Raw genomic sequence first — 27,873 nt, forward strand, 5'->3', positions numbered from 1 at the left:
AGAGAAAAGACAAGGAAGGCACAGCTCGGCGATACTGATGCATATCTCCTAGTACCCATGCGGACTACTACTAGTAGCAGGAAGGATCAATTGCCTGGGAGTTAAATCCTACTGTTTCGAGAAGCAACGAACGCTAGCCATATATCCAACTAAGTATTAAATACATACATGTAGCTTCTTCATTACACAAAAGGCGATGGCGTGAACACAGCTGTTTATTACATCTTTGTGGTTATGTCAAGACAGAATGAAAATCACTAGGCAAGTTTGATGACAAGGAACAATTTGACAAGCGCGGAGCACACCTATCATTGAAAGTTGTTTACCATTGATTGCGCTGTGTACCGCCTGCAGGGTATCGGTTATCTGACTCAGAGGTACGAGATCCCAGTTTGCTCGAATCATAGCCATAGGCACCTTCACTGTGCCGGCCAATGCCGGACTCAGGAGCGTTGTAGCTACTGCCTCCGGGTGCAGCACCAGGGGAACCGTAAGAGTCTGTGCCTGAACTATAACGGCCTTGGGTAGATTGATAACCACCATAGCCGCCAGGGCCTGCCTGAGAGCTAAGATCACCGGTGCCTGTTGCATAATGACCCGCTCCAGGACGAGAGCTGTACTCACCAGCACCAGACCCATAGTTGCCGGTGCTAGGTTTGCCGTAGTTGGTAGTATTGGCTCCGTAGCTGTCCTGGCCAGTTTGAGATCCGTGGGTGTTACTGCTGGGTCCATAGCTGCCCGCGTCCGTCTTCGATCCATATTCGTGAGATCTGTAGTCGCCGGTGCTGTAGTCGCCGGTATTGGACCCATACTTATCGGAGGGTCGAGATCCATAGCCAGGATCTGATTCATGCTTTCCAGAGTTAGAACTTCCAGCCTGGTCATGATGCTCTATACACGAAGTCAATTGTCAGCAAAGGGAGATATATATTCTGACGGCGGCTGGCTCTCGTACCCTTGGAATCGTGGTGATGGCCAGTCACCGCATCTTTGACCTTGTGAAGGAGACTTGACATTGTGTTGCGCTTCGAGGTAAAAGATCAATCCTTGAATGGGATGTATATCAGCTTTGGGATGTATTCCTTTCAAGTCACGATTCGATGTTTTTTGAGGTTGTAGACACCCGGCCGTGGACATTGATGTATACCGTAACGACGGGCGATTGTACGACTTATAGTACACGGACGCCATCCAGTCAGATTTGCATGATCAGTGATGGAGGGTCAAAAGCTGGTTCAGTTTAGGACAATGACGCTGGATGTCTTCATTATGCTTTTGCTCTGCGTATCTTGAAGCCAAAGAAGACGATTGTTTGTGGTACCCACCACGTCACTAGCCCCAAACGGGACCAAATAAGCTACTAACTAGTAATTGGAACCACCAGCCACGACCTCGTTCGGTGACCGCCACAAACCCCCCACGTTCAGCGTTCCACCTTTACCCATCGTAAGGGGAAATAGACCCATAAAACCATGAAGTGGTTTTTTTACTATTGGTGCTGTGCACTGCGTAAGTACTCTTCGAGTGGAAACCTTTTTGTCGTATATGGTCAGTATATTTGGATGGCTATAGAAAATTGAGCTGAGGAGGAAGCCATGATTCAGCATATTCCAACAGTCACATCGCTCATTTTTCAGGCCCCAAGGACATAAAGCTGGAAGTCTTGTGGAATACATATTTTACGAATGTTGACGTAGAATGATTCAAGTTCTCTCGTATCTGGAACTTTACGTCACGTGGGCAATTAATATCGAGATGAATGGACATCCATGGATGCTCTTTCCACTAGCACACAAATCGAGCCTAGGGCAGAGTGGTCCCGTGAATGCGCGTAGGGCGACGATCGAAATGCAATCCGTTGGTGTGGGGTGGGGGTCGATGACAGCATGATCTGCGGGAGACGATTTCTTACCTTCTTCAGAGAGGAGTTCTTGAAAATCGGGTCTCCTACGGGTAATATTAACGACTTGGTAGCCTTGGGATATTGCAGGTGTCCGGTGATGGTCAGATATTGTACGATACACCTAGTCGTAAGACCTGGGAGAAAACACAACAAACAAACCAGGAATGTGGACTCTACCACGGTCACCAGGTCGGCAAAATGATTCTGGGGAATCAATAAACACCCAAGAATCATTAGAGTTAGTGCCGGCGTTGCCTGATCGTCCTGCCTGAGGCACCATACCCACTATCCCGTGACTCCGAGGCTGTGCTGCGCTTGTTGCGTGTTACGGAGACGCTCTCCAGGCGCTCGAACGGAGTCACCCTCACAAACTAAACTCTCGTCCTTTCTCCCCTTCTCCACCCCCCGGTCGCATCATTCATGACTCTCTGCAGCTCCTTTTTCCCTCCTTCATCTTTTGTCCCCGGGTGCTGACTGAACATCGTTAATTTGATTCGCTTTCCCTTTGTTGTTTTCCCTCCCCTCTCGATGAGTGCCCGCTTTAATCTCCTTCGACGACCGTCCGATTGGTCATAGCTTTCAGTCAACAACAAAAAGAGCCACCGTACCGAACACTGAAACTCTCCTGGAATCCTCGTCGATTTCCCTTCCAGTCAGACAGAGGCAGTCTTCCGGTCGTCTATCTCTGACAAGGCTCAACTATGCGACCGCCACGTTTGATCTTTCTTGTTTTCTGTTTCATCTTCTTTCCGATCTTCCTCACTCTCTTTTCGGTTCTTACATCATCGTCTCGTGTGACCACCCCCAGTTCGTTCGCGGGTCGAGCGACGGGACTTCATGCTCTCTTTTCTTTCAACATCCCCTCCTCGCTATTCCCACCGTCTGCTATCATCAGTCTGACCGATGATAACTCGACATTCTTCCTGGCCCGGCCCGCAGCGTTTGGCCCGCTCCTTCCCGACAACGGGCTCAGCGGTCAGCTATGGATCGGCAGCGGATTCGGAGATAGAACACTGCCGGGGCGGAAGGTGAACTAGGGTGTTCAGATATTCCAGGATGGGGTGAGGGCGAGGGTCACAGGCAGGACATACCAGCGGCGTCGGATCCCATACTCGGGAAGCCTGTGCCCGGTGGTGGAGCTGACCCGGCAGCTTCGAATATTCATCGTACAGATCCTAAGCAGGACATCGACACACAAGCCAGCACAAATGACGGGGTGGTGACACCGTCGACGAACGATGGCACGGATGATCACCTGCACCACCCACTCCCCGAATCTAACGTAGCGGAGTCGGGGGCCTCTGAGCAGCGCGGGGATAGCCACCAGAACAGGCAAACTGAGCATGCCGATATACAGTCTTTACAGGAGAGCGCTGAGATCAGTGGTAAGGTTGTTCTATTGAGTCGGGGTGGTTGCGGCTTCTTGGAGAAGGTCAAATGGGCTCAAAGGCGTGGAGGGATCGCGTTAATTGTGGGGGATGATACCCGTGGAGGTAGCCTTATCACCATGTACGCGCGAGGCGATACATCCAACGTGACAATTCCCGCACTATTCACATCGTATACCACGGCGCATCTACTCTCGTCGCTTGTTCCTCCGCAGGCCGGAGGAGAGTCGAGCGTAGATGATCCTTCTGGGCAACGCCACACAAAGCTTTCCAGCCAGAGTACGATTGGAAACCAGCAGAAAGCGCCTACGATGACATCTGCCGCGGCTGTGTCACCAACCTCCACGCGATATGCCGCATCACCTGGTGGGAAATCGACCTCGGCAACCCGCAAAGCAGGCTTCATTCAGAGTCTCGTGTCCCTGTTGGGAATAGAGAGAAACAGTGGACGCGTACCAGAGGATAGCCAACGACCTCCCAGCAGTGGGAACATTGATTGGGTTCTGAAGGATCCCTGGGATGATATGGAGATATCTGAGGACGACACCAATCGTGTTACCAACCGGGCAAAAGCCGATAGCGGTGCTGGCGACCGCAAGAAACCTGAAGTTGCTTCTCAAGAGGCCGACGGTGATGGGTTTATGATTGGTGTTCAGGATTGGCGTGACCCAGACCTTCTAGTCCCGATCAGCAGTTCCATCCCATTGCCGAGCAATGTCCCGGAGCCGGACGCTAGCAAAACGCAGACCACCGGGAAAGGCTCACGCCCCACAGGTTCCTCGCTCAAGGGCGGTAGCATAACCCCAGGAAGCGGTGAGTATCGTACTCTGGATAAATCAAAAACTAGCAAAGGAGGGTTGTACAGCTCCAACCACCAGAGCTTGGCTAGTGACACCCAAGGACACCCTAAGCAGAGCAAGGGATGGTTTGCAAGACATGTCTCTTGGACGAAGAGTGACGAGAAAGACGCGAGTCGGCCTTTCAGGCGAGACTATATCGAAGATCGAAAGTTGCATGGTGCATCTGCAGTCCAGGGCCTCCAAAACGCTGGACAGCTGGAGCATGAGGGTCTATGGGTCACACTGACACCGACAAGCATGTCCACTAGTCCGTTCTTCGATACACTTCTGATACTCGTCGTGAGCCCCCTGCTTACACTGACGGTGGTGTATGCTCTTTTGTTGCTGCGCTCTCGCATCCGTCGACGACGTTGGCGCGCCCCCAAATCTTTGGTTGACCGTCTTCCCGTAAGAACTTACCACACAATCAGCACATCGTCGTCAACATCATGCTCGTCCCGGTCCTCTAGCCCTGGCCCGGTCTCACCAACTTCGCCCTTGCTGGGCTCAAAAAGCCGTTCGGGACACCGTCGCTCTCAGGAGACACCGGAGGCCATGGTAGACCTGAAGAGCTCCAAAATGAAGTCATCCAAGAAAGAGAAGTCCGGCCCGTCATCCGCGCTCTGGAGGCGCAAATATACTGGCCGGCAGGTGGAGTGCGTTGTCTGCCTCGAAGAATACGTGGACGGACAGAGCAGGGTGATGAGCTTGCCCTGTGGGCATGAGTTCCATGCGGAGTGCATGTAAGTGGCAGTTAACCTAATTGTCTTCTGGTATGTGTCGCTAACAGTAACAGTACGCCGTGGCTGACCACTCGTCGGCGAACCTGTCCCATCTGTAAAGGGGATGTTGTTCGGTCAATGTCCCAGAACAAGGACGCTGAAACACGCGAATCTGCGGAGTCGGTTGACCATACCTATCGTCATGAACTAGACTCACATTCAAATGCATCGTCCGCTCCTGTCCCGATTGCCAACCACGGGGAAGATGAAGTGTCTGACCTCGAACGCCGCGGCGGCTCAGATGTTGGTCTGCTTGAGCGGCACTCATCATCGGCGCCTCCGCCAAACTGGAGAAACTTCGCCGCCCTTAGCTTCTCGGCCTTAGCGGGGATACTATTTGGCATCAAGGCCGGACTGATCGCGAGCGATAAAAACTTTCCCTTTTCCTTTTAAATACCCCTGGCATATAGTTACAGCAGAGCATGAACCTCGGTTCCTTCAGGGACCCTCCGCTTTGCGAACAGAAAATGTTTCCCATTGGCGATCATTTTAGGCTGTCCACATCGGACTTGGTTGGCGTTACGGATATGGTGTGCAGGCGCAGTACAGGACGATACAGATCATTCGCTCTATGAGGCGGCTGAATACAGCCCGCAGCCAATGATTTCATTCGTGTTTCCTCTTTCCCGGGCAGTTACTAGTTTCTTTTTATTTTCTAAATATGGTGAATAGCATTTTCTGGTTGTATTGCGACGGCACTCCCCTTCTTGTCCTGTCCATGTCTACTGTCTATTTCGTATATTTATATGATGATGTATATTAAACTGGGTGTGGGTCGAGGCACTCGATCTATCGATCGGGTAATATAAATAGATGCGCTATTGAATCCCGTGACGTCATATTCCCGGCGCTAAGCCTCCTGAATCAAAATAAAAACAGCACTCCAATCTTTTCATGAGCTCTCGCAACCAACAGACATTAGCCACGCCATGGATGACAAGGCCAAGAAAGCCCTCATTGAAGAGGCCAAGCATGCCCAGGAGGTCGCTCAAGATGTCGCCCTATCAGGCGCATATATCTATCCTTTTAAGGTGAGCGATCCTTTCGACAGCTCCCTAATGCGAGCAGCGAAACAGATATGGTCACCTCATACTTTTTGCGCAACATGAATACACGCAAATCCTAACAGTAATTGCGCGCAGGGCATAATTTATTTTGCCTACCACAAGGATCTCTGGCGTCCGCTCCTCTCGCAAGTCGGGCGAATCAGTACCCTCGGTCTTAGCGTGACAGGCACTATGTTCTTTTTCACCTATGTGCCACAAGTAGCGATCATGTCATTCACCAGCGGCCCCTTTGCGCCCATTTCCGCCGCTTTGCTTATCCTGAGTGAAAGTTCTACGATTACGAACTTCCTCTCCCGTTCTTTCCTCCTGGAAGAGGCACTGACGGATACCTTCGACGGCACGCTCGTTGCCCGCGGTCACGAATCGCTTGTCGCAGAGGGTCGACAGATCAAGCCCAAGGCGGGCAGAGATGCCATTGCCCGACTGGGCAAAATGGTGAAGCGGCCCCTGGCTCAGTTGAAGCCACAGGCGTTGCTGCATACGCTGATCCTCCTGCCGCTGAACTTTATCCCGGTGGTGGGAACTGCGTTGTACGCCTATGCGCAGGGGAAGAAGCTAGGGCCGGTGGCACATACGAGGTATTTCCAGCTGAAGGGGTGGGGCGAGAAACAGAAAGATGCATGGGTGGAGAAGAATAGAGGGGCATATACGGGGTATGTTCGCTTATTCCTTTTCGAGATAGTTGCTCGGTATCGACTGTTACTGACATACTTGCTAGGCTCGGAATCGCCTCGTTTATTTTGGAAATGATTCCTTTCGCTTCCATCGCGTTTTCATTCACGAATACTGTTGGCGCGGCGCTGTGGGCGGCGGATTTGGAGGCCGCACGCCGGTAATTTCCTTGTATATATCCTGGTTAAAACCAGCATTCAATATCCCTCTGGGAGTGTACAGTAAAAGCATCAGTTTTGGGACTATTTTTGTATTACATCAGGACGCGTGGATATTTATATTTAACAGGGGCTTCAATTGGGTTGAATTCAATTTATCATTTCTCTGGGGCTCCATATTGGTTGGAGAAGGGGCAATTTTCAATACAAATGGGCATGTCGGAGTAATAGCAGCACATTCAGTGCTCGTACTCCAGCTTAATCGTGCTATCTAGTGTGTGCTCCTTTGTAATTGTAGGTGTGAGAGATGATTTGGATTTAGGATCACACATTCCTGAATGCTCTTATAAAAACATAATTGTAGAGGGCCGAAGGAATGCATAGCTAGGAAGAAGGCTGTTAATTCTTTAATCTTATTACTAAAGGTCTGTATACTTCATTTTACAGGGTCAGGAACCCGAAGAAAGGAAGGGCGTCACTCCATCGTTTATCGAATAACCTCTTCGAGAACTCAAATATGAATCGTATGCATAAACCCTGTGGTAAACGGTTACATTGGAATTTCACACAAGATACACATACATAACCACAAGTTTTCCGTGAAAATAATTATGTGGCTTGTTAATCAGTACTGTCAGTCTTCTATCTTTCGTCGCCAATTGTTGTGCACGCGTTGCCGCTCCATGGGTCTGTAGCCCAGTACCTCTACCGTAATGGCCGTCCGGCATTAACACCGCTGTTCTTGTTTAGGTACGTCCACTAACCTCGAGCTTTTTTTCGTATACCTCCGGTAGATTTCTTTATAATGAGGATATTCGACTATGTGAGCGCTATGTCGATTTCGAGCCCAGTGCCCTCTTACGAGAGGCGGGCAAACATATTGGCCCTAGTCATGGCCCCCCCACGTTCATCAGGAAACTCGCCGAAGGAGGCTTCAATCGAGTTTTCTTTCTAACTATGGATGACGGGTTCGAGGCCATTCTCAAGGTTCCATATCGAATATCCGGGCCTAAGCACTACGCGACCGCCAGCGAAGCTGCCACTCTACAATATCTCCACTCCAAAGGTATCCCTGTGCCCAGAATATACGGTTACTCCTCTAGGGATGATAACCCTGCTGGCGTCGAATACATCGTTATAGAGAAGGCGCCAAGTGTCAGCTTAGAGACTAAGTAGCATAGTATGAGCAAGCGAGAACAGCATAAGCTTGCATCCAGTTTTGTTGAAATCGAGAAGAGGTTCTTTAACATTCCTTTTGGGTCTATTGGGAGTATTTACTTCAAAGAGGACATCTTGTTTGACCTTCAAGCCGCGCTATACATTGCGAATGCCGAACATAACGAGGACTTAGAGAGAGAGATTTTGTATTGGCCCTACGACGGATTATATGTTTTGGTATGGGAAACGAGTTGGTCTCAATCGCTACCGTGGACCCTGTGGGTTTACCTTATACTTACTGCCATAACTTTCAGCCTTTGACCATACATTGTAGGGTATGATCCTAAGAAGTACCTTGCGGCGATCGCGGGGGAAGAGATCGAATGGACCAGGCGGTATGGGAAGCCAATGGAGCTTGATTTCCCACATAATGGCGTCTTTCCCGGGGAAAAGAATCCAGAGGATTACCTCTCCCTCCTAGATAAGTACCTTGCATTGGTGCCGTATCTTCTTCCAAATAAAAATGATAGTCCGCTCAATCAGCCAATCCTCCGCCATCCAGATATGTGTCTTCTGAAAATTTACGGAACAAGTCTTAACAAAGCCCAGATTTGAACCCAAATAACATTTTCATTTCACCTGATTCCGGTGCTGTCTCTTGTATTATTTATTGACTGGCAGCATGCAACGGTTGAACCGCGTCTGCTGGTAGCAGGCTACCCCCGTGCATTTGAAACCCAGATGCCGAACAAAACCCACACTTAAAAGAACCGTCGCTGCCAGTAAACTACGAAACACTTTCAACTCAGGAAAAGACCGAGGCCGATGAACTTCATCGCCGATGTCTCCTCTTTTACTACTACCGTATATTCAACGGTCACCTCAATAAACCACATCTCGAAGCTCTTCGTGACCCCATCCTTCTTCCTCGCCAGCATCTTGTGGATAGGGCCGGCAGGCAATGGAACGGGAATCTAATGACTTTGAAAGGGGCATTGATACGCATGGTCGAGTATTGGTCTCATTTACCCGGTACAAAGGAGTTACACTGCCCTGTGCAATTTACGGAGGCTGCATTGGAGGGCTTCCATGATGAAGGGCTGTGGTTCAACCTGAACAAGGTGGTGAATCATCGGCGGGACCAAATCGGTGGTGTAAATGAAGATGGTTGGATCAGTAATCAACGATATGACGATGCAGTCGAGGAACTTGTTCGGCTCAAAGAGTCCCTTGTGGCAAGCGCAGAAGGAAGCCAGGATGACATTCGTCTACTGGAGAAAGGGTGGTTGTTTAGAGATCGCAAGGAGATTAACTGATTCAACATGACTTGGTATTCATATAGCATGTCTCAAAGCGACCCCTAACAAACCCCGGTCTCATTCCTGATCTTGACCAGGAAATGTTACCGCCCACAAGATTCCAGTGGAAAAAGAAGTCTCTGAAAATAGACTCCATGTCACTACTAGTAGTTCGTAAAGCAACAACCTGGCTTTGAAATCGCCGAATTAGGTTAGCTTGATTGCCGATGCACATGTCGACATCAAGCGCTTTCTCTCATTCAAGTTTTCCTTGTTCTCCTCCTCGTTTGCCCTCAGTATTCCACAGCATCCAGACCCCTCTCGTCATATTGTGCCACTATTGTTATCTATACTACCCGCGCTTTCGCCCGTCTTTAGTGCACGCGTTTCTAAGACCGGTTGCCCAAATCTGTCTCATATTGACCATGCTTGACGCAGAGGAGAAGCAGACCGCTCATTTAGAGGACTCCGGACCACAAGTAAATATCCTTTGTTCGGTTCCAGGATTTGTGGCACCGGATCCAGACAGCGTCAACGAGAAGGTTACCCCCAGTAATACAATCATGAACTGGGGTGGTGTGAAGATAGCAAAGATATTTCCTGATATTGTTGTGAAATTCGGATCTCATGTTACATTCACCGAAGCGCAGAATATGATATTTGTCAAACAAAACACAGAAACTATGCCGGTACCGAAGATCTTTGCCTGCTACACTTATGGCCCAATACAGCGGGATATTGGAGACTACGGTAGTCTGTTCGATACTTATATATTTATGAGTTATGTCGAGGGCCAGAGCTAGATAAAGTTTGGGAGACTTATGACACTGTTACAAAACGTCGGATCACTAGTCAACTGAAAGAGTACCTCTGTCAGCTTCGCCAAATTAGCAATGGAAATTCAAATTACATCGGCTCAGCTGGTCATGGCCCCGTTGCCGATCATTTCTTGGAGGGTCATCATAGCAGAGGTTTGTAGTATTTACACCAGGATCTAATTAATATTAGTCGACATTAATATATATACAGGACCATTTGATTCCGAAGAAGATTTTAATAACGCAATAATCGACGCATATCATTCAAAGGTACCAAGATATCATGTCAGAGGCTTCTTGGCTGGTATGCTTTCAGAAAAAAGTCACAAGATTGTGTTTACCCATGGAGATCTATGTCTTCGGAACATTATGGTCCACGATGGATATGTCAGTGGGATCGTGGACTGGGAGTATAGTGGCTGGTATCCGGAATACTGGGAGTTCTCCAAAGCTTGCTATACTTGGCAGTGGCAAAACGATTGGACCGACTTACCTGGCACAGATTCTTGAACCTTACTATTACGGATACGGAATCCTTACTTTCTTAAGTGAAATACTATGGTGATGGCAATTAACATTGTTATCCTGGAGCTAGACTTGCCCAAATGGTAAGTGGCTGCTACCTTACCACCTTGGCTTGGATATGATTGCTTGAATATAAGTTATAGAAACAGTGGAAAGGTGTTGCACATGCAACCATCTAGATAGGACTGATCCCACGAAGATGCAGGAGGGATGGACCGCTGTTTTGATCGCCTGAATGATGAAGCCCTGTTTTTGGGGGTTTCATAGTAATATGGTTTATTCAAGACATGCGAGATAGTACTGTACTATGAAGACTCCAGCTTAGCTGGAATCGTCAAGGACGATATACTTCCTATTCCTATTCAGACTGGTGTAGCTTCCATTTGCTGTTTGGTATTTACTCGTTGTTTGTGATTACCATAGTGCTGCGATACTTGTTTGTCCAGCACCGCCTGCATAATGTAATCATTGACGGGACAATCTATTCCAAGCTGCATCTCCAATCTGATTAAAAATCCATTTAGGTAGACAACCCCGGTTTCAGATCCATGGCTTATATCCTGCATCACGGACGCCTTGTGTTGGGAGAGACGTTGAGCAATGACTTCAACCATCGAAATTACTTCCTTCGCTGCGAACTCAGTTTTCATGTCTAAGCTTGTCTGGAACGGTAGCGGAAGTTGTCCTTAGTACCGCTGATATCTCCTCCAGCATAAGCCCAATCAGCCTTTGGTGTCATGGCTGCTGTGAAGAATATGACATGCCGATTTTGCATTCCAGCAGAGCAGTGAGTGGATTCAAGACCGGGCTTATCACCAGCTTCTTCAACTGCAGATGGAGAACTCCCTCGACACTCAGAGGCCGGGCATATAGGTTGGGGCTGTTGGACAGAGCATCAACTAAGGGCCGGGCAGAACGTATGAGCTGAAGAGGGAGGAAAAGCTTACGTTGAATATTCTCTAAGCCAACAAAGTATGTGACGAAGCTACATTATGGAATGACCAACTTTTCTGTGGCCCTACTACTACTTCATAAGATACTTGATAGTTAATAAATAGCGGGCTTGCGGGCTTTTTACCGTGACCGATTAGGGTTAGTGATTTAAAATGTATTCGGGTTCGCGCGGGAAGTTGCTATATAAAAATCTGCCCTAACTTCGTAGGAGATCCCTGTGCTTATTTCAACCCTATATTCTTATGACAAATTTGACACCACCTAGACTCAGTTGAACTCACACAGACTGTACTACTAGTCATGTTTGACCAGGGGGGTGGGATTCTTCTCTCTAGTTTCTCTTCGCACCCCTACTAGCGCTACTGCTAGTGTATAGCCCACACTCGGCCTCGGCCCTCCGCAACACAATGTGCTCTGAAAAAGAAAGAAAGAAAGGGGAAAAAAGGCTACATCGACTGCCAATGATAGGCGGTAGGTGACCTTTCTGCCTGGCCACCGCCAGCTGACTTTCATTCTACTGGTGATGCTTCCTCTTGACAGCACTTGACTACTATTGATGGAATCCAAAGCCCACTATGCGAACACGACCATTCCCTTTCATCGGGATGCTCACCAGGGCTGCCCCAGCTGCCCCAGCTGCCCTGCTGTGCAGCTTATGGACGGCACGACTTAGCTCCCGGCAATCGGAACTGTGCTCGGAGATTCTGGCCTGGATGATACTGCCGGATATGTTTAAAATGGCAGGACGACTGAAGGCTAACAAGGCTCAGAGGAGAGCTCCCTTGAGCGAACCAGCACACCAGCGTCAGCCTGCAAAGTCATTATGGTTAGTTGCGCTAGGTATCTCGACGTTTTGTGTTTACCAAGCAGAGAACGGGTTGGTTGGAGTCTTTGTAAGTAACGCTTCTGCCACAGGAAAGGGAGTTGGCCGCGGTGCTGACCACAGGCAGCCAGTACTGACACCGTTACTTCTGATAGCGGAGAGGTATCTTGGTTCTGAATTCGGTGATTCTACAATATCTAACCCACAGTATTTTACTCCTTTTATCAACACAGTATGGGGTACAGCCGTTGCTGCTTCATTTCTTATTCTTACTTTGGCAGATTGGGAGTTTCAAGGGTATTTTCTCTCGGCGATTCCAGTTATTGCTTTACTAGGTGTCTATGGTACTCTTTCGCCGAGGCGAAACTCTCGGTTTCTCCCTTTCCTTGATCTTGAAGACACCATTCGTCCCGTTGCGTTGCGCGTTGTGAGCCTTTTGGTCATGATATTGGGTGCCGAGACTGTCGCGTTTGGCTTCCCTCGAAACCTTGAGCCTACAATCATATTCATATTGGGCTTCGGAAAAGCTTTGACTTGGTATCTCTTCACTGTGATAGTATGTTGCATTCGTCATGGAGGGATCGAAGCAGAACTTACCATTTCAGTAGACTCGGCATTGTTCCTGGCGTATTGTCACTACCATAAGAATGTTCAGTGTTATATCTACACGAAATCTATTGATGCTGTCTTCAGATACCCAGGCCTTCTTACATATCATAGCGTCGCTCCTGACACTCGGTCAAGTGATCTATATGCTCCCATGGCCAACAAAAACCCGATCGGCGCTCGCAGGCTTTTCTCTTGTAGCTCTTATTCCATACCTTACCGACAATTTCAGGATTGCACAGACGTCCATGGTATCGTCTGGACAGCATCCTATCGAAGCTCTGATACGCACCGCCCAGGCGGACTTCGACAGTATACTCCGAAACCAATCCCCAAACTATACGGCCGCTTATAACGAATATCGACGGCGATACGGGATGGACCCGCCACCGGGCTTTGAAGGCTGGTATGAGTTTGCCAAACAGCATCAATCGCCTATGATTGACGAGTTTGATAACCTCTACGAAGTCATCTCACCGTTCTGGCAATTTAAAGGTCAAGATATTCGTGATATGATGGATGAGATACAAAGTATGCGTGTGCTGCACAGCGAGCTGTGGTTCTGTACGTTTTCTAGTCAGCAGGCGAAGACTCACTGTAGCCATCCCGGTCGCACTTTTGACAGACACATACAATCCTCACTTGACCACCTTTTGAAAGACCTGCCCGGCATCCTGCCTGACGTCAAATTTCTTATCAATCATCTCGATGAACCGAGAGTCCTGATCCCCCCACAATCGCTGGGAGAAGATGGCCTCCTCAGTCAAGGCTTCAACTTAACGAATCTGTCGAGACGACCTGCTTGGGAGGTCGTTACGAAGTCCTGCTCCTCCCGGGAAACATCAAGGGCGCAGACTACTCACGCGACTGAAAAGTCTACCCTGCCCTTCGTTGTCGATCCCGCACTGGCCATGGATCTCTGCCAGCATCCCGAGTATAGTGCCATGCATGGTCTTATTACGAGCCCGACATCTTTTTATCTATTTCAGGGTGCAGTGCCGATCCTTTCCACGGGCTCTCTTTCGACTATGGGGGATATCCTATATCCCAGCCCAGCTTATAATGAGCCTGAGTTCAAATATACCGATGACACACACGATCTTGACTGGGAGAGAAAGAAGAACAATCTGTACTGGGCAGGCTCTACCACTGGTGGCTTTGCCGTGGATGAAAAGTGGCAGTACTACCATCGACAAAGATTTGTTCAGCTGGCACAGAACCTAGAACGGCATCAGTATCCTTACCTCCAGGAACATGATGGTGTGATTAGCCAAATAAAATCGTCGCTATTCATTACCGGCCGGTTATTCGACGTGGCTTTCACTCGAATCTTCCAATGCGAGCGAAGATACTGCAGGGATCAGCATGCATACTTTAAACTAAAGTCATGGGCAGATAAAGACCAACCTCTCCGGTCACGGCTAGTGTTTGATATAGATGGAAACGGTATCAGTGGCCGGTACTATAAGCTTCTTGCTTCCAAGTCAGTTCCATTGAAGCAGACCTTGCTACGGGAGTGGCACGATGAACGTCTCAGGCCATGGGTTCATTATGTTCCAGTTAGTCTAAGTATGGAAGAGCTTCCTGAGATAGTTCGGTACCTTACATCCACTGAGGCTGGGCAGAGAAGGGCTCGAGAAATCGCAGAGCAAGGCCGTGACTGGTTTGCTAAAGCCTTCCGTGATGTTGACCTGACCATATATATGTACCGACTAATGTTAGAGCTAGCAAGGCTACAAGATCCGGAAAGGCTGGCTGTCTGATGGGAATATCTAGTTTTGTATTAGGACGCACATATGCTTAGATTTAACCCCTGCAGTCCTGCTCTAGTCGTCTTAGAGTAGCCTCATGTGCATATTTGCTGTAGCTCTGCACAAGTGATCAACTTCCATCTGTTCCAGAGAGATGGCTTTAGAAACACCAATTTAGGGTTGGTTGGTATGTAGTCATTCTCGGGTTAATACAAATACTTGGGAAGAGATAGAGTGGCATTCAAGATACCACAGCACTACTACGGAGCCAACGGGGGTCAGGCGCATTCCTAGTATCCTCCAGAGCGTATAAACTGTAGTACGTGGCACTACGCTAGTAGGCCAATCAATGTCTTAGACCTACAGAAAACCGGCCTGCCACTCTTCCGTACTCTAGCGCCTTGGAACTGTACCATAAGAACCCACCACTGCGCCACGTTGCCCAATATGAAAAGACGCATATGCCAAGACGCCCGGGCCACCATGGAGGCCGCCTAATCCAGAACCTATGGTTGCATTTGGTCGGGTTTCTTCGCTAGTGAAGTTTGTTAGACTTCGCCGGGCCTCTGCGAATTTCCTGATGTAGCAGATATATTTGTTTACATGTTTCTAACGGATCGAAATTCGAGTTATGCTCGTCCTTTTCACACGTTATAGACTCTTTCGCAAACCTGGACGTCACCGCCGTGCTCTCTTGGGTTTGTCGATATGTTTCATAGTCTGGACTGTGCTGGAGCTGCTTCTCATTCAGCACCGAGTCTCCGTCGTTGATCGGATTCCATCCACTCTGCCACACCAATTCGAGCGGATATTTATTTCCAGTACGCACTGGAACAACGAAGCTATCCTCCGGAGCCATTGGAACAATGCAATTATCCAACTAGTGAAAACATGGGGCCCGGAGAACGTTTTCGTGAGCATTCATGAAAGCGGGAGCTGGGACGACACCAAGGGCGCGCTTCGGGAACTCGATCTCGAGCTGGATCGATTAGGCGTACGGCGGAATCTGACCCTTTCGGAGACAACTCATCAAGATGAGATTTCAGCTCCTCCGAGCGATGGCTGGATTGACACTCCCCGTGGCTGAAAGGAATTGAGACGCATACCTTATCTTGCTCGGCTGCGCAATCTAACCTTACGTCCTTTGGAGGATTTGGCACGGAACGATATTGTATTCGACAAAGTGCTTTTTCTAAATGATGTGGTCTTCACGGTATGCGTCTCAATTTGTACGAGAATCGGATATAGGCTCATTGACTGCCGACACAGGTGGACGATGTGATCTCATTACTCGATACCAACGACGGTGTTTACGCCGCTGCTTGTGCTTTAGACTTCTCCAAGCCTCCTCGCTACTACGACACATTTGCTCTACGTGATTCTAACGGAGATGAGACTTTGATGCAAGAATGGCCTTATTTCCGCAGCGCAATTTCGCAGAATGCACTGCTTGCGATGACGCCAGTACCTGTGAAGAGTTGCTGGAACGGTATGGGTATGCAGCTCTTTCTTTCTTTCCTTTTTTTTTTTCAATTCATTTTGAAGGGCAATGAACTGACCATACACTATTATAGTAGCCATGCCGGTAGCCCCATTTCTATCAAAAGTACCGTTGCGATTCCGTGCAATCCCCGACTCTCTTGCGCAGTCCCATCTGGAGGGCTCGGAATGCTGCTTAATCCATGCAGATAATCCTCTTTCCGCCACGAAAGGCGTTTATTTGAATCCTAAAGTCCGTGTTGGGTATACTGACCTGGCATACGCAGCCGTTCATCCGACTACGACGTGGATCTCGCTTCACAATATCGCCCTGGCCCTTTGGGAGAACCGAATTCGACGCTGGACCACGAGTCCGTTCTTCCACAGATGGGCTATCCGAAGAAGAATCACCAGCTGGGAGAGACATCACAGCACCCGTTCTGAGTCCGCTACATTTTGTTTAATTGACGAGATGCAGGTTGTTGTGGGGAATGGGTGGGCTCATGTGTGATCCCACATGGGCATTCACGTGATTGGTAAGCGTGGCTGTATGACTGCGGGGACAGTTGATTACCAATCATCTCCGTTGTTCCGATTTCCTCGGATTGTACTGCAGCTCTGTACCAGGACGGTATAGAAGATTTCACTGGGTCTACCCGAGGACATGCCAAGCCGAAATCCTGATTGGTAATCAATGGCACAACGACAGAGTCTTAGCAACTGTATGACGCTTGCGAAGTCGTACAGCTCAGGTATCTTCTCTTTGCCCGTCGTTCACAGATTTGTTCTTAAGCTATCTTACATAGGTAAAGTTATATTTCTCAATTTCTGGCATCGCGACTATGAGTTTGTTTGTAACCATTTCACCGCGTAGCCGATCTACTCTTCGTTGCCGAGGTATGTAATGGCAGTGTCAGATGAACGTAGGTAATATGGACATGTTGTTGATCGAACCAACTCCATGGCAACTTCTATACTATAGTCCGTGAGAGGAATATGATAACTCTTCTTGAATATACAATGAAGTCAATAGATACAAGGTCTGACGTGGTGTATATAGTACAGTAATAAAACAAGATATCAAAATAACTAGATGCTGAATATCCAATAAGCCAGGATAATCCAAGGACCAAGTAACCAGAAACCTCGCTCAACGTAGTCAATCCAAGACAATAACACTCAAGTGCCAGGGCCAAAAAAAAAAAAAGGAAATCACGTATTCATCAGCGCAACGAATTTCGCCTTCCAATCTTGGACTTCCTTTGCCGATTCTCTTGAAACCTGCAGCTCTGCCTCTAGAGACTCATTCTTTGCTCGAAGCTCTTGAAGCTCCCTGTTTGCATGTTCGAGCTGGGCCGCACTCGCCTGCAGTCTTTCGAGGTCTTGGTCTGAAAATCGCCGATGTTCTAACTCCCGGCGCATAGCCATCAGACTGAGGTCGCGGATCTGGATGGTCTGTATGCATCGGGCATTTTCATTGCGGAGGTTCTCATTTTCTAGCCTCAGTGCTTCACTTGCTTCAACCTCTCGGTATAGCACATTGAATGCGGTATCGACCTCGCTGCGCAGGCTTATATACCGAGATTTTCGCTGGCGTGGCGGCCGCGAGACTCCGGGCTGTGTATTCCCGTTTACACCGATATCTTTATTGTTGGGTGAGGCTTCCTGGACTGGAGCAGTCGCTGGTATATCCTGTCTGTCACTGATGCTTTGTTCATGCGTTGAGGAGGCCTGTGGTTGTCCATGCAGGGGTGCAGCATGAGAGCACGGAGTTGCCACTGAAATACTGTCAAGCTCTATTGCCGGAACACCCGCAGCAGGACCACCATGTCCCTCTGCTAATCGTGGCGAAGCGGGTGCGGTAAGCGTAGGAGGAGCTACATGCCAGCCGCGACGCACGCATACGGCGCAAAAGAGTTGATTTTCGGCGTTCCGCAGCCACCCAGCAGGCATGCACTCGCTATGCAGTGCCAGTCGGCAGGTCATGCATGGCTCGAGTCGATGCGACTTCCAGCACACGCGACAGTAATCCTCATGGATGGACCCGTTTCCTGATGAGGAGTTGTTATCATTGGTGCTGGTTATCAGCCTGTGCGAGGAGAAAGAGCTTTCTTACGTTTCCATTCTTTGTGTCTGTGTATTTGGGAATCAAGTGACTCCTTTTCGAGCGCAGCTAAGGTGTCTGGCCAGCTTATGCGTGATTGCCCGATAGGTACGTTGGAACTGTCGTCCTGGCTCTGTTCCTGGTTGATAACCCCTGTCTGTCCGAATGGAACTCGGCGAGGGCCTCTCTTGTTTCGCCGAGCGCGTACTTTTTTCACACCCGCAGACTGCATATCGGTTTCTTTGCTTGATATGCACAGTCGGGAAGGTGAATCAAGGAGTCAGTGTGCTTGATCAGATTCAGTTGGCGTGGTGGCCGAGATGGAATTCTCTCGGCAAACTAGCACACTGCTTATCAATGACATTTAGTCTCCCGTTCCTCCCCGATTTCTGACCCCTCGGCTCTTGCAGTCCCGTCATTCTCCTTGCGAATATATCAATCACTCCATGAACTCACACCGAAGCTGGACACAGTATTCCATTAAATTAATTTCCTCTCTACACAAACGACGAATAAATAGAAGACAACATCGCCACATGCTAACCCCTTTACAAACCGCTTTGGTCGTTGGTGCCCCAGGTGCAGCTTGTGCACTGCCATGGATTGGCTGGGGCACTTACATCCCTGGTAAAGCTGCGGCTTGAATTTGAGAATATGGATAACCACTAGTATACTTGATCAACTGAAGCATTGAAGTCTATCATACATCGATTTCTTGGCGAGAGGGGCAGTGCTGCATGTTGGCGGCCTGAGGTCAGCCTTGCTTCTCGTACCGCATTGATTTCTTAACTGTGGAGCATCTCCCACTTTTCAATCTCTTGACCCACACTGCCTAGTCTAAAGCATCGAAATGTCGCTTGACGCTCCTCACCGTCAGCTAGAAACGCAATGTTCTCTATGTCAGACTGTAGAGGGGGTCTTCAGGCTGCGAAACAATCACAATCATCCTTCACACCGCTGTATTGCTTTCCCTTATGGCATCTTAAAGCAATTCTTCCATGATGACTGTTCCAAGTGCTTGGATATTGACATGGATTCTCTATGCCCGACTTGTAAGCACATGAGGCTGGGGCATCTTCTGCGATGTGTCCTCCCCAGGTTCGGTCCAAAAGCGGGAAAACCTGGATATAACACCATCTTGAAAACAGGTGTGGTAGGTTTGAACCTGGGGACCCTCCGCGAAGTACAAAAGCGATCCACATCTTGCCAGACCTGCCGAACCTTTGTCAACCAAGCGTCAGTGATAGCAGATCCGAGTAAATATGCAACAGACATGGTAATAATGCTCTCAGTGCAACGGAAGCCGGGGGTGATCCGAGGTATTCGGCATGAATTCACGATTCAGCTGTTACTTAGAAGATATTATGAACATCCACGTTTTGCAAGTATGCTGGGATTCTCAGGATAAACTTCTAATCGTCCGTTTGCTATTGAATCGGCATGCTAATCGCCTATGTATTCTAGAAAGTACAACATTCCTTGCAACTGTCGACCCGGCATCCGGCAACAATCTGATATCCTTACAACGGCCGCAGCCGAAAGTGAACTGGAACGCAGTCTCTTCCTGGCTCCAAGAGTGTGACAATGACACTGAGCATGAAAATCCTTGTCGCCCCGAAGTATGCCAGTTACCAGTTCAGGGATTCCGTGTCATTGACGTACGGAAGAGGCGCGTGGTACCCTTATCTCAGCCCTGTAGATACGCTACATTAAGTTATGTCTGGGGTAGAATTGAAAACTCCCTTCAAGCAACTACAAAAAACATCAGAAACCTGGAGACGGAAGGATCTCTGACCAAAGAGAATTACTTATCGGCAACAATCGATGATGCAATCTATGCTTGCTCCAGATTACAGATACCATTCCTTTGGGTTGATCGTCTATGTATATTACAGGATGAGAGGTCAGACCAAAAAAAGGCCCAGCTCAATGCAATGGGTCAAATCTATAGACAGTCCTATTTAACCCTGATTGCGATGGCAGGAAGCGATACTAGCTATGGTCTTCCGGGCACACAAGGGCAGCAGCGATGCCCAAAGTGGACGGGCCAGACACAGGGTATTTACCTGTTACAAGAAATTGACGATTACTACTGGCTGACCAGAGAGTCCAAGTGGAGCAGTCGAGGATGGACATTTCAGGAGTCAGTGCTTTCCCCAAGAATACTAGCTTTTTCTGACCAGGGCGTTTTCTACCAATGCCGACCCAAGCCTCATTTTAAAGACGAGGATCATGGAGATCAAGAACTTGACTTCTCAGTAACCCAAATTCCACTGTCGTCATATGAGGACTTACTATCCGAATTCACGACTAGGGATCTCACCTATAAGTCCGATATACTTGACGCCTTCTCCGGGGTTTTGCACTTGGTATATGGAGTCGAGCATCATTACGGTCTGCCATTTAGTGATTTCAGTCAGGCAATTCTTTGGGTAACCAAAGATGGGAGATACCCCATGCGGCCTCCGTGCATTCCAAAAAGCTTTCCGTCATGGTCATGGTCCTCTATTGATAATGCTATATCACCGTCCTCTGGTGGACTTAAATGGACTAAGATTTCTGCATCGTTAGCCCAATGGGCAATTCCACCAAGATATACAAAATCTTTTTTGAAGATCCTTCCGAACCCATCTACACATCAACATGAGTTGGATGATGATTCCAAAAAACTTTTCCCTTCCAGCCAAGAGCACCTACTGGCTCGACTTGCTGTGTTGATGGCCTGGAAAGGGGGGTGTTTTCCTGGGACACTCCCAGAATGCCTCAACAATGAAGGTACATGGGAGCAATACGATACCATCATCCGCCAGAGATGGGAATCACTCGCCGACATGACTGACGAAGCATATTGCATGCAAGGGGGGCATCTTACTGCCCATGAACAAGAGACAAGATTTCCAATTCAAATGCAGCATGCTTGTACAGATGGATGTATTATGCTTTTTACCCAGTCAAAACGTCTTCAGATCAGAGAAAACAAAGAATTTGTGAAAGCTATGAAACTTGTCGATCAAGACAGCGGTATAGTCGGGTGGCTCACACATCATAGTATCAACTGGGAGCGGCTTCAGAAGATTCCCTCGTGGAATTGCGGTGCTGAGTTTGATGTTCTGGCTCTGTCCATCTCGTACCAGACGCACTTGTTCACTGAGATCTTCCGATTTATCCCGGTCAAAGAATATGGCCGCGAGGCGTCAAACTGGTATGACTCGGCGGGGAAATGTATTTTTATCGAGGAACATGATGACAGAAAGTACTCCCGGATCAGTGTTCCCTGTGTTAATTTGATGGTCGTCGAGACAAAAAATGGGATCCGCAGGCGCATTGCGCTAGCAGAGGCTGCTCTCAAAGTCTGGATCGAGTCGAAACCCGAGTTTCACACATTTATTCTTGGTTAGATAGACGATATGATAAGCTCTATATAGTTTAACGTGAAGCAGCTGGACAAGCTATACTCCAGCTGAATCTGTTGATTTCTATTTTACTTTTCATTATAGAGGCGTGTATTCTCAGATCTACCCTCAGGGAATTTATATTGCTTCAGTCAGGTTGCACATGGCCTTAAATATGACAACAGATCATCAACTGCGCTTCTCCGTTCTATACAATACGCGAAGACCCAAGGGCTCTCCCCTCCTTACCACCATATGTAGTCAAGCTAGGCTTACGAACGCTACCATCAATTCATCATTATACTAGTTCCGGTATTTCTCAAGTAGCTACTCTACCGCGAACATTGTCACTTCATATGCTGTCATCCCAGTGACCCAGTCTTGATTACACCCATTCTCATCTGGAAACCGGGACATCTTATCAAGACCAGTACTATCCAGTACTCCAGTTTCTATATTGCCAAGAATGAATGAGGCGGATAGATGAACACTGCAATTTGTCCGTGCATCACGGAGTGAACGTGATATACTATAGCCACTTGTCCTCAAATTTCATTCCCCGTTTTATATTCGTCGAACCTCGGCTTCAGTCCTGAGCCATAGCTCACCCCCCCTGGCTATGAGGGATTTGTTTGTCGATCTAAGAAACGGAATTGCTAGTTTGTTTATTCTGTTATTCACTCGGAATGCCCCGGAATGCTTCGGAACGGTATCGTATGTATGTAATATGTAATTCTGGTAAGATACATACGTACATTTCCAGATTGCACCCTGTAACGCTAAGCCTACTCTGGAGTCCATGATCGCGATCATCCCACCCAATACGGGCTTCTTATTGGCTGTATCGCTAAATATCCTCGTCACTACACTATTTTGAGTCTGCCCCGGATCCACGATCTGCAAGGCTGGCTGGTCCACTTTTGTGGGGTCTGTGCTTTTTGGCTCGGAAATTTAATCCGGGAGACTTTTAGTTATCTTCTTACGTTATTGCGTTGAGTAACTGTCTACATTCATGGTGGCCTTCATCAGTAGGGTAAAAACTAACCTGTCTCACGACGGAGCTCACGTTCCCCTATTAGTGGGTGAATAGTAATTCCAACGCCTACCGAATTCTGCTTCGGTATGATTTAGGAAGAGCCGACATCGAAGGATCAAAAAGCAACGTCGCCATGAACGCTTGGCTGCCACAAGCCAGTTAGCCCTATGGTAACTTTTCTGGCCCCTTTAGCCTCAAATTTCGAGGGACTAAAGGTTCGATAGGCCACACTTTTCATGGTTTGTATGCGCACTGAAAATCAAAATCAAGGGGACTTTTACCCCTTTTGTTCTACTGGAGTGAGGAGCTAGAAAATTCAAAATAAGAGGACTCTAAGTTGCTAAATATTCACGAAGTACGGTTATGTACGGCTTAATGCCCCCCGTATAACCTGGCCCAGTCTCTCCACCGCCTCGTTGAGCTTCTCCTCCTTCTCCCAGGCAAAACATAGTCTCAGTCTGTGGCTCAACTCATTTTCGGGTAGGGTATTCCCGGGTACAGCAAATAATTCTCCCTCCGCAACCACCAGATTCTGTTCCTTTAGTGCTATTTCTGTGATCTCCTTGGCGTTGAGATGAGCCGGGAGCTTGAGCCAGATGAAGTAACCTCCAAGTACGGTGTAAGACTCCGAGTCAGAGATGAAGGTCACACCAAGTGGAAGGAGGTGCTGCTTGATCGCCGCTGTGAGAGTGCGGGCGCGCCGAGAATACGCTGGTAGAAGCGTGTCGTGTAGGTGCCTGTCAAGAGAGCCGTTCTCTAGCATGTCGTTGATGAAGGTCGACATGAGCTGTGAAGGTGCACCGCCAGAGTGGGATGAGCCCCTGCAACCTTTAGTTCAGATTTATGATGGAAGTGTAAAAGGGAAAGGCTTACGCTGCAGAGAGGTCACGGATGAACTCGGGCGTTCCCTCCGCCCATCCAACCCGACATCCCGGCGCAACGATTTTACTAAAGCTGCCATTACTGACACAGTTCCCGAACAGGTCAAGCGGCCCTCCGTCTAGAGATGTGTCCACGTCTATGATCCGCGGCAAGTGGGCACTCTCCCCACCGGTGACATCCGCCGGCTCCCAGTTTAAGAAATCATAAACATCATCGCTGACGATGAGAGCATCGTACTTGCGCGCGAGGCGCACAAGCGCTTCCCGTCGCGACAGCGGCATTGTGGTTCCGGACGGATTAGAAAATGTTGGAACGCAGTAGATGATATGTGTGTATGTCTTCCGGTAGGGACGTTCCGGAGGCGTCGCCTATCTGCGTGTCAGTCACTTTCTACAATATGATAGTGTGAGAAGCGGATTTATACATGTTGATGATCTGTGGCACTCTTCTGGAGAGCTTTCTCAAGAAAGTCCACATCTATCCCACACTCATCCTCGGGCACGGCTCTGAGCCGATTGTAGAAACCGGCGTCCTGGAAGATACCAAATACTAAGTGGTAGATTGGTTCAACCATCCATACATATCTCGTATGCATGGGATCAGTGAAGACCTGTAGCACGCATGCAAGATTTTGACTGGCACCTCCAGAGATGCAGATCCGTTCTGCACCCACGGCTCTCGAGAGACTATAATTCCTCCTCAGCCAGTCCGCAATATTCTTTCTGAGTTCGAAGTGCCCTTCATCTGGACCGTATCCTAGCCCTTGCTCTGTGATGATGGGATTTGACAACACAGACACTGCCGCATTTTGTAGGGTCTGAGTAGGGAACAAATCTGACGCAGGCCAGCCGCGGGATAGATTAAGCGGAGATGGGGGCGGCATTTTAGATTATTGAGAATTCTGCACCAAACGTGATTGTTCCAGGTTAAGTAGTGGTTGTTGCGGACGGGCATGTAGTCATATATCACTTGCCGAGGAGCGGAGCCGGTGTGGCTGGATTCGGAAATGTATGCGTTCCGTCCAATCAGAGCGTAGTTTGTAATGTCATCGTGCGCCCTCCACACCAACATCCTCATCAGAAATATTTAAGCAACGATAGCATGCTGCCTAAACCTGCTTCTTTCATTTCTTGTGACCAACCTTTATCTGATCTGTGGCAAAGCCATATTCATTGAATACAGGCGAAATGGTCAAGATCGAAGAATTCGCCGTGGAGCGGGTGAGCGCTGCAGAATAGGTATAAGGCACCCATATACTGACCAAGAACAGTGGATGGACGAGTATGAGAACGATGCCAAGTACAATCTCGCAGAGACCTGCTGTGCATCAATCTCGCTCAACGATCTCATCTCCTTATCTGGTCAGCAAACCAGCATCATAGACTATGCTCAGAAGCAAGTCTACGGTGCAATCCGGGGGTCGAAGGCGTTGAGGTCTAACATTGCCCAACTGTACACCACCGAATCTTCAGATTCCCTGTCTCCAGACAACGTTCTCGTCACCAATGGTGCCATCCAGGCCAACTTCCTAGCGCTTTACACAAACGTGGGGCCTGGGGATCATGTCATTTGCCACTACCCGACTTATCAACAACTGTATTCGGTTCCTGAAGCTTTTGGCGCCGAAGTGGATCTTTGGAGATCAAAGGAAGACGCCGGGTGGCAGCTGGACCTGGATGATCTGAGATCATTAATCAAGCCAAATACGAAACTCATCATCATTAAGTGAGTGGCTGTTAGATTATACTGCCCAAGAGATGTTCTAACGGATGATATAGCAATCCACAGAATCCAACGGGTGCTATTCTCAAGCGCGAGACACTACAGGGCATCGTTGATATAGCACGTGAGCACAATATCATGATCCACAGTGATGAGGTGTACCGGCCTCTTTTCCATTCCCTCAATGCTGACCAGCACGAGAACCCACCGTCTATCCTCTCGCTAGGATATGACAAAGTGGTTGCCACAGGCTCAATGTCCAAGGCATTCAGCTTGGCGGGTATTCGTCTCGGATGGATTGTTTCGAGGAGTCCTGAGATCATTGAAGCATGCGCCTCTGCTCGCGATTACACCATTATTTCTGTCGGACAGCTCGACGACAGCGTTGCGACTCTTGCTCTCAGCACGCCAGCCGTGCATAACTTACTTGAGCGCAATATTCAGTTAGCCAGGCAAAATCTTGCCACCCTGGAAACTTTCATAAAAGAATTCGAATGGGCTATTGAATGGACGCGACCACAAGCAGGCACCACCGCGTTGGTCAAATTTGTCAATCGAGAAGGAAAGCCGATTGACGACGTTGTATTCTGTCAACAGCTGCAGAAGCAAACCGGTGTGATGTTCGTTCCTGGCAGCCAGTGTTTCGGGGGTGGAGTTGACTTCAAAGGTTACGTCCGGATCGGCTTTGTTCCAGAACACCAGGTTATGGTAGATGGCCTCCAAGCTCTAAGAGAATTCATGCGCAACGGGTATGAGCAGTTGCCTGTTGCCACTGCATGAGGCTTGGGAGGCTATAGACCATATGCTGGCGCACATGGTATCATAGACTCCTGGCAATATTCTCCCTGTCACTTAGAGTTCGCCATACTATAGTCACCGGGAACCAAATACAGACAATCTCTGAAGGGTAGCACTAGAGGAGAGTATCGGTCAATCCCAACGTATACTCAAAATAACACTAGCTGTATCCCCTGCTCCGCAAAGTAAATATCCCAGGGTAGAAGACTACCAGACGACCAGAACATTCTCAACATATCTCTAGCTCTGGTGTAATTGCCCAGTCCAAGACTTTGCATATTGGCCATGCGTTTTTGGATTAGGTCGCGTTCGCTCACGAAGCTGGTCTCACAGCCGGCAGTAAACATTGGCCAGAGAATAAGTATGTTGGCAGGAGAGAAGGGATCTATATTTAGAACAGCGTTGACGATGTTGGTGATATCCTCCTTGACTTGACTGTGGTCCCTCGGAAGCAATTGAACCCGACGGTGGAGATGAAGCAGGGAAGCATGGACAAAAGCACGATGAGTGTGTTGTAAGTCAACTGTAAGCGCACTGTCATGGTTTTTCGACGTGGAATCTGAAACAGTCCTGTCCGTAATAGACCTGATCCTGTATTCCAGCTCCTGGGCCTCTTCCAACAGCTGCCGTGGCAGGGTGAACTGTGCGCCACATTTTGCTGCCATGAATAAATCTTGTCGGCCTGCCATCTGTCCCAGCTGAGCCAACATTGGTATCAGCTCCGGGCAGTAGCCAGATATATCGTCTACGTAGCCAACCTGTGCATCAGGGATCTTGTCCAGGTACCAACATGGATCCCTGTCGGTTGGGCTTGCACAGATTCCTGTCAGATTCGCCATAACATCTAGCGTAGCAAACCACTTGACTAGACACAAATCGAACGGGTCAGCAACACTTGGAGCTTCGGCGTGGCGATCCAAGAATGCAGCCAGTAAACGGGTTGCCCCAGAGAGATGGGCCTGCCATATGTCCCGGTTTCCATTGCATATATCGTTTGTCGATAAAGCAAGAGCTGTCATGGTTGTCTCTGCTTTTGGCATCTCCTCTGGGCTATTGAGGGCAGCCCGTAGACCGGAGACAGCATAGCTGGTGAACTTCAGAGTAGCGGTCCTTGATATCGCAGCAGTATCTCCCACCAAGCGGCCGTGATGACTGCTCGCTGATGCTAGGAGCGCATGAAGTAGGTGAGGCGTTTCGAGGGCGCGATTCACTAACTGATGCACGAAAATGCTGGGGGCAGCTGGAAAGAGGCGCGGAGCGGTCTCAGTAGCAAAGAGACGGAGAAAGAATAGAGACTGCTCTGTTGATAGAAATGGAGATGGGTTAAGATGAATCTGACGTGGAAGAATCACGACTGATTCGTCGATATTAGTACATAAGCTGACTTTGGGCTTTATGGGACTGTGCGGAGGCTGTTCTGATGCATCTTGACGCTTTAAGCGTTGTCTCTCACTGACAAAGTTCTGCCCATATCTACACTCTTTTGGAAAGCGAGTGCATCGCGAGCAAACCGGCCTGCGCAGATCGCACTAGACGTGGGCTTAGCGGGGAGTTTTAGGTATTTGTGCATGAGAAGTATTACCTTGACTTTTTTCCTTCGACACTCTGAACAGCCATCTCGCCTTCGTTGTGGAGGTGTGGGAAACTGATTCCCGAGGGCGACCAATTGCTGTCTCACTTCAAATACTACCATTTTCAATGATCAAATTGGAAGTTGC

At 48.6% G+C, this 27,873-nt stretch overlaps 12 protein-coding genes across 12 annotated transcripts; 8 read left to right on the top strand and 4 right to left on the bottom strand.

Moving 5' to 3' along the window:
• Positions 1 to 322: 322 nt before the first annotated feature.
• On the bottom strand, positions 323 to 1,016 carry ANOM_002474 (uncharacterized protein; the record flags this gene model as incomplete). Its single annotated transcript, XM_015547731.1, has 2 exons — positions 323 to 891; positions 956 to 1,016. The coding sequence occupies 2 exons, from the start codon at positions 1,014 to 1,016 to the stop codon at positions 323 to 325; spliced, it is 630 nt and encodes a 209-aa protein (XP_015409753.1).
• Positions 1,017 to 2,604: 1,588 nt separating this feature from the next.
• ANOM_002475 (PA and RING finger domain protein) lies at positions 2,605 to 5,305 on the top strand (the record flags this gene model as incomplete). Its single annotated transcript, XM_015547732.1, has 3 exons — positions 2,605 to 2,931; positions 2,988 to 4,873; positions 4,927 to 5,305. 3 exons carry the CDS (start codon positions 2,605 to 2,607, stop codon positions 5,303 to 5,305), a joined length of 2,592 nt encoding a protein of 863 aa, XP_015409754.1.
• Positions 5,306 to 5,814: 509 nt separating this feature from the next.
• Positions 5,815 to 7,095, top strand: ANOM_002476 (uncharacterized protein). Its single transcript, XM_015547733.1, has 3 exons — positions 5,815 to 5,943; positions 6,055 to 6,632; positions 6,698 to 7,095. The coding sequence occupies exons 1-3, from the start codon at positions 5,842 to 5,844 to the stop codon at positions 6,813 to 6,815; spliced, it is 798 nt and encodes a 265-aa protein (XP_015409755.1). The 5' UTR covers positions 5,815 to 5,841; the 3' UTR covers positions 6,816 to 7,095.
• Positions 7,096 to 8,944: 1,849 nt separating this feature from the next.
• On the top strand, positions 8,945 to 9,283 carry ANOM_002477 (uncharacterized protein; the record flags this gene model as incomplete). The annotated part of the gene is made up of 1 exon (XM_015547734.1): positions 8,945 to 9,283. One exon carries the CDS (start codon positions 8,945 to 8,947, stop codon positions 9,281 to 9,283), a length of 339 nt encoding a protein of 112 aa, XP_015409756.1.
• Positions 9,284 to 9,690: 407 nt separating this feature from the next.
• Positions 9,691 to 10,068, top strand: ANOM_002478 (uncharacterized protein; the record flags this gene model as incomplete). The annotated part of the gene is made up of 1 exon (XM_015547735.1): positions 9,691 to 10,068. The coding sequence occupies one exon, from the start codon at positions 9,691 to 9,693 to the stop codon at positions 10,066 to 10,068; it is 378 nt and encodes a 125-aa protein (XP_015409747.1).
• A 2,069-nt stretch (positions 10,069 to 12,137) lies between these two features.
• ANOM_002479 (glycosyltransferase family 90 protein) lies at positions 12,138 to 14,754 on the top strand (the record flags this gene model as incomplete). The annotated part of the gene is made up of 3 exons (XM_015547736.1): positions 12,138 to 12,455; positions 12,513 to 12,941; positions 12,994 to 14,754. 3 exons carry the CDS (start codon positions 12,138 to 12,140, stop codon positions 14,752 to 14,754), a joined length of 2,508 nt encoding a protein of 835 aa, XP_015409748.1.
• Positions 14,755 to 15,373: 619 nt separating this feature from the next.
• On the top strand, positions 15,374 to 16,732 carry ANOM_002480 (glycosyltransferase family 69 protein; the record flags this gene model as incomplete). The annotated part of the gene is made up of 4 exons (XM_015547737.1): positions 15,374 to 15,736; positions 15,893 to 15,955; positions 16,012 to 16,237; positions 16,317 to 16,732. 4 exons carry the CDS (start codon positions 15,374 to 15,376, stop codon positions 16,730 to 16,732), a joined length of 1,068 nt encoding a protein of 355 aa, XP_015409739.1.
• A 701-nt stretch (positions 16,733 to 17,433) lies between these two features.
• On the bottom strand, positions 17,434 to 18,557 carry ANOM_002481 (uncharacterized protein; the record flags this gene model as incomplete). The annotated part of the gene is made up of 2 exons (XM_015547738.1): positions 17,434 to 18,272; positions 18,338 to 18,557. The coding sequence occupies 2 exons, from the start codon at positions 18,555 to 18,557 to the stop codon at positions 17,434 to 17,436; spliced, it is 1,059 nt and encodes a 352-aa protein (XP_015409738.1).
• Positions 18,558 to 20,301: 1,744 nt separating this feature from the next.
• Positions 20,302 to 21,723, top strand: ANOM_002482 (uncharacterized protein; the record flags this gene model as incomplete). Its single annotated transcript, XM_015547739.1, has 1 exon — positions 20,302 to 21,723. The coding sequence occupies one exon, from the start codon at positions 20,302 to 20,304 to the stop codon at positions 21,721 to 21,723; it is 1,422 nt and encodes a 473-aa protein (XP_015409743.1).
• A 1,391-nt stretch (positions 21,724 to 23,114) lies between these two features.
• On the bottom strand, positions 23,115 to 24,518 carry ANOM_002483 (aminotransferase-like domain-containing protein; the record flags this gene model as incomplete). The annotated part of the gene is made up of 3 exons (XM_015547740.1): positions 23,115 to 23,574; positions 23,627 to 24,003; positions 24,060 to 24,518. 3 exons carry the CDS (start codon positions 24,516 to 24,518, stop codon positions 23,115 to 23,117), a joined length of 1,296 nt encoding a protein of 431 aa, XP_015409740.1.
• A 304-nt stretch (positions 24,519 to 24,822) lies between these two features.
• On the top strand, positions 24,823 to 26,137 carry ANOM_002484 (putative aminotransferase; the record flags this gene model as incomplete). The annotated part of the gene is made up of 3 exons (XM_015547741.1): positions 24,823 to 24,855; positions 24,906 to 25,360; positions 25,414 to 26,137. The coding sequence occupies 3 exons, from the start codon at positions 24,823 to 24,825 to the stop codon at positions 26,135 to 26,137; spliced, it is 1,212 nt and encodes a 403-aa protein (XP_015409744.1).
• A 167-nt stretch (positions 26,138 to 26,304) lies between these two features.
• On the bottom strand, positions 26,305 to 27,848 carry ANOM_002485 (transcription factor domain-containing protein; the record flags this gene model as incomplete). The annotated part of the gene is made up of 2 exons (XM_015547742.1): positions 26,305 to 27,684; positions 27,738 to 27,848. The coding sequence occupies 2 exons, from the start codon at positions 27,846 to 27,848 to the stop codon at positions 26,305 to 26,307; spliced, it is 1,491 nt and encodes a 496-aa protein (XP_015409741.1).
• Positions 27,849 to 27,873: the final 25 nt, after the last annotated feature.

This window comes from Aspergillus nomiae, assembly GCF_001204775.2.
Source record: "Aspergillus nomiae NRRL 13137 chromosome Unknown contig00044, whole genome shotgun sequence".
Classification (NCBI taxonomy): domain Eukaryota; kingdom Fungi; phylum Ascomycota; class Eurotiomycetes; order Eurotiales; family Aspergillaceae; genus Aspergillus; species Aspergillus nomiae.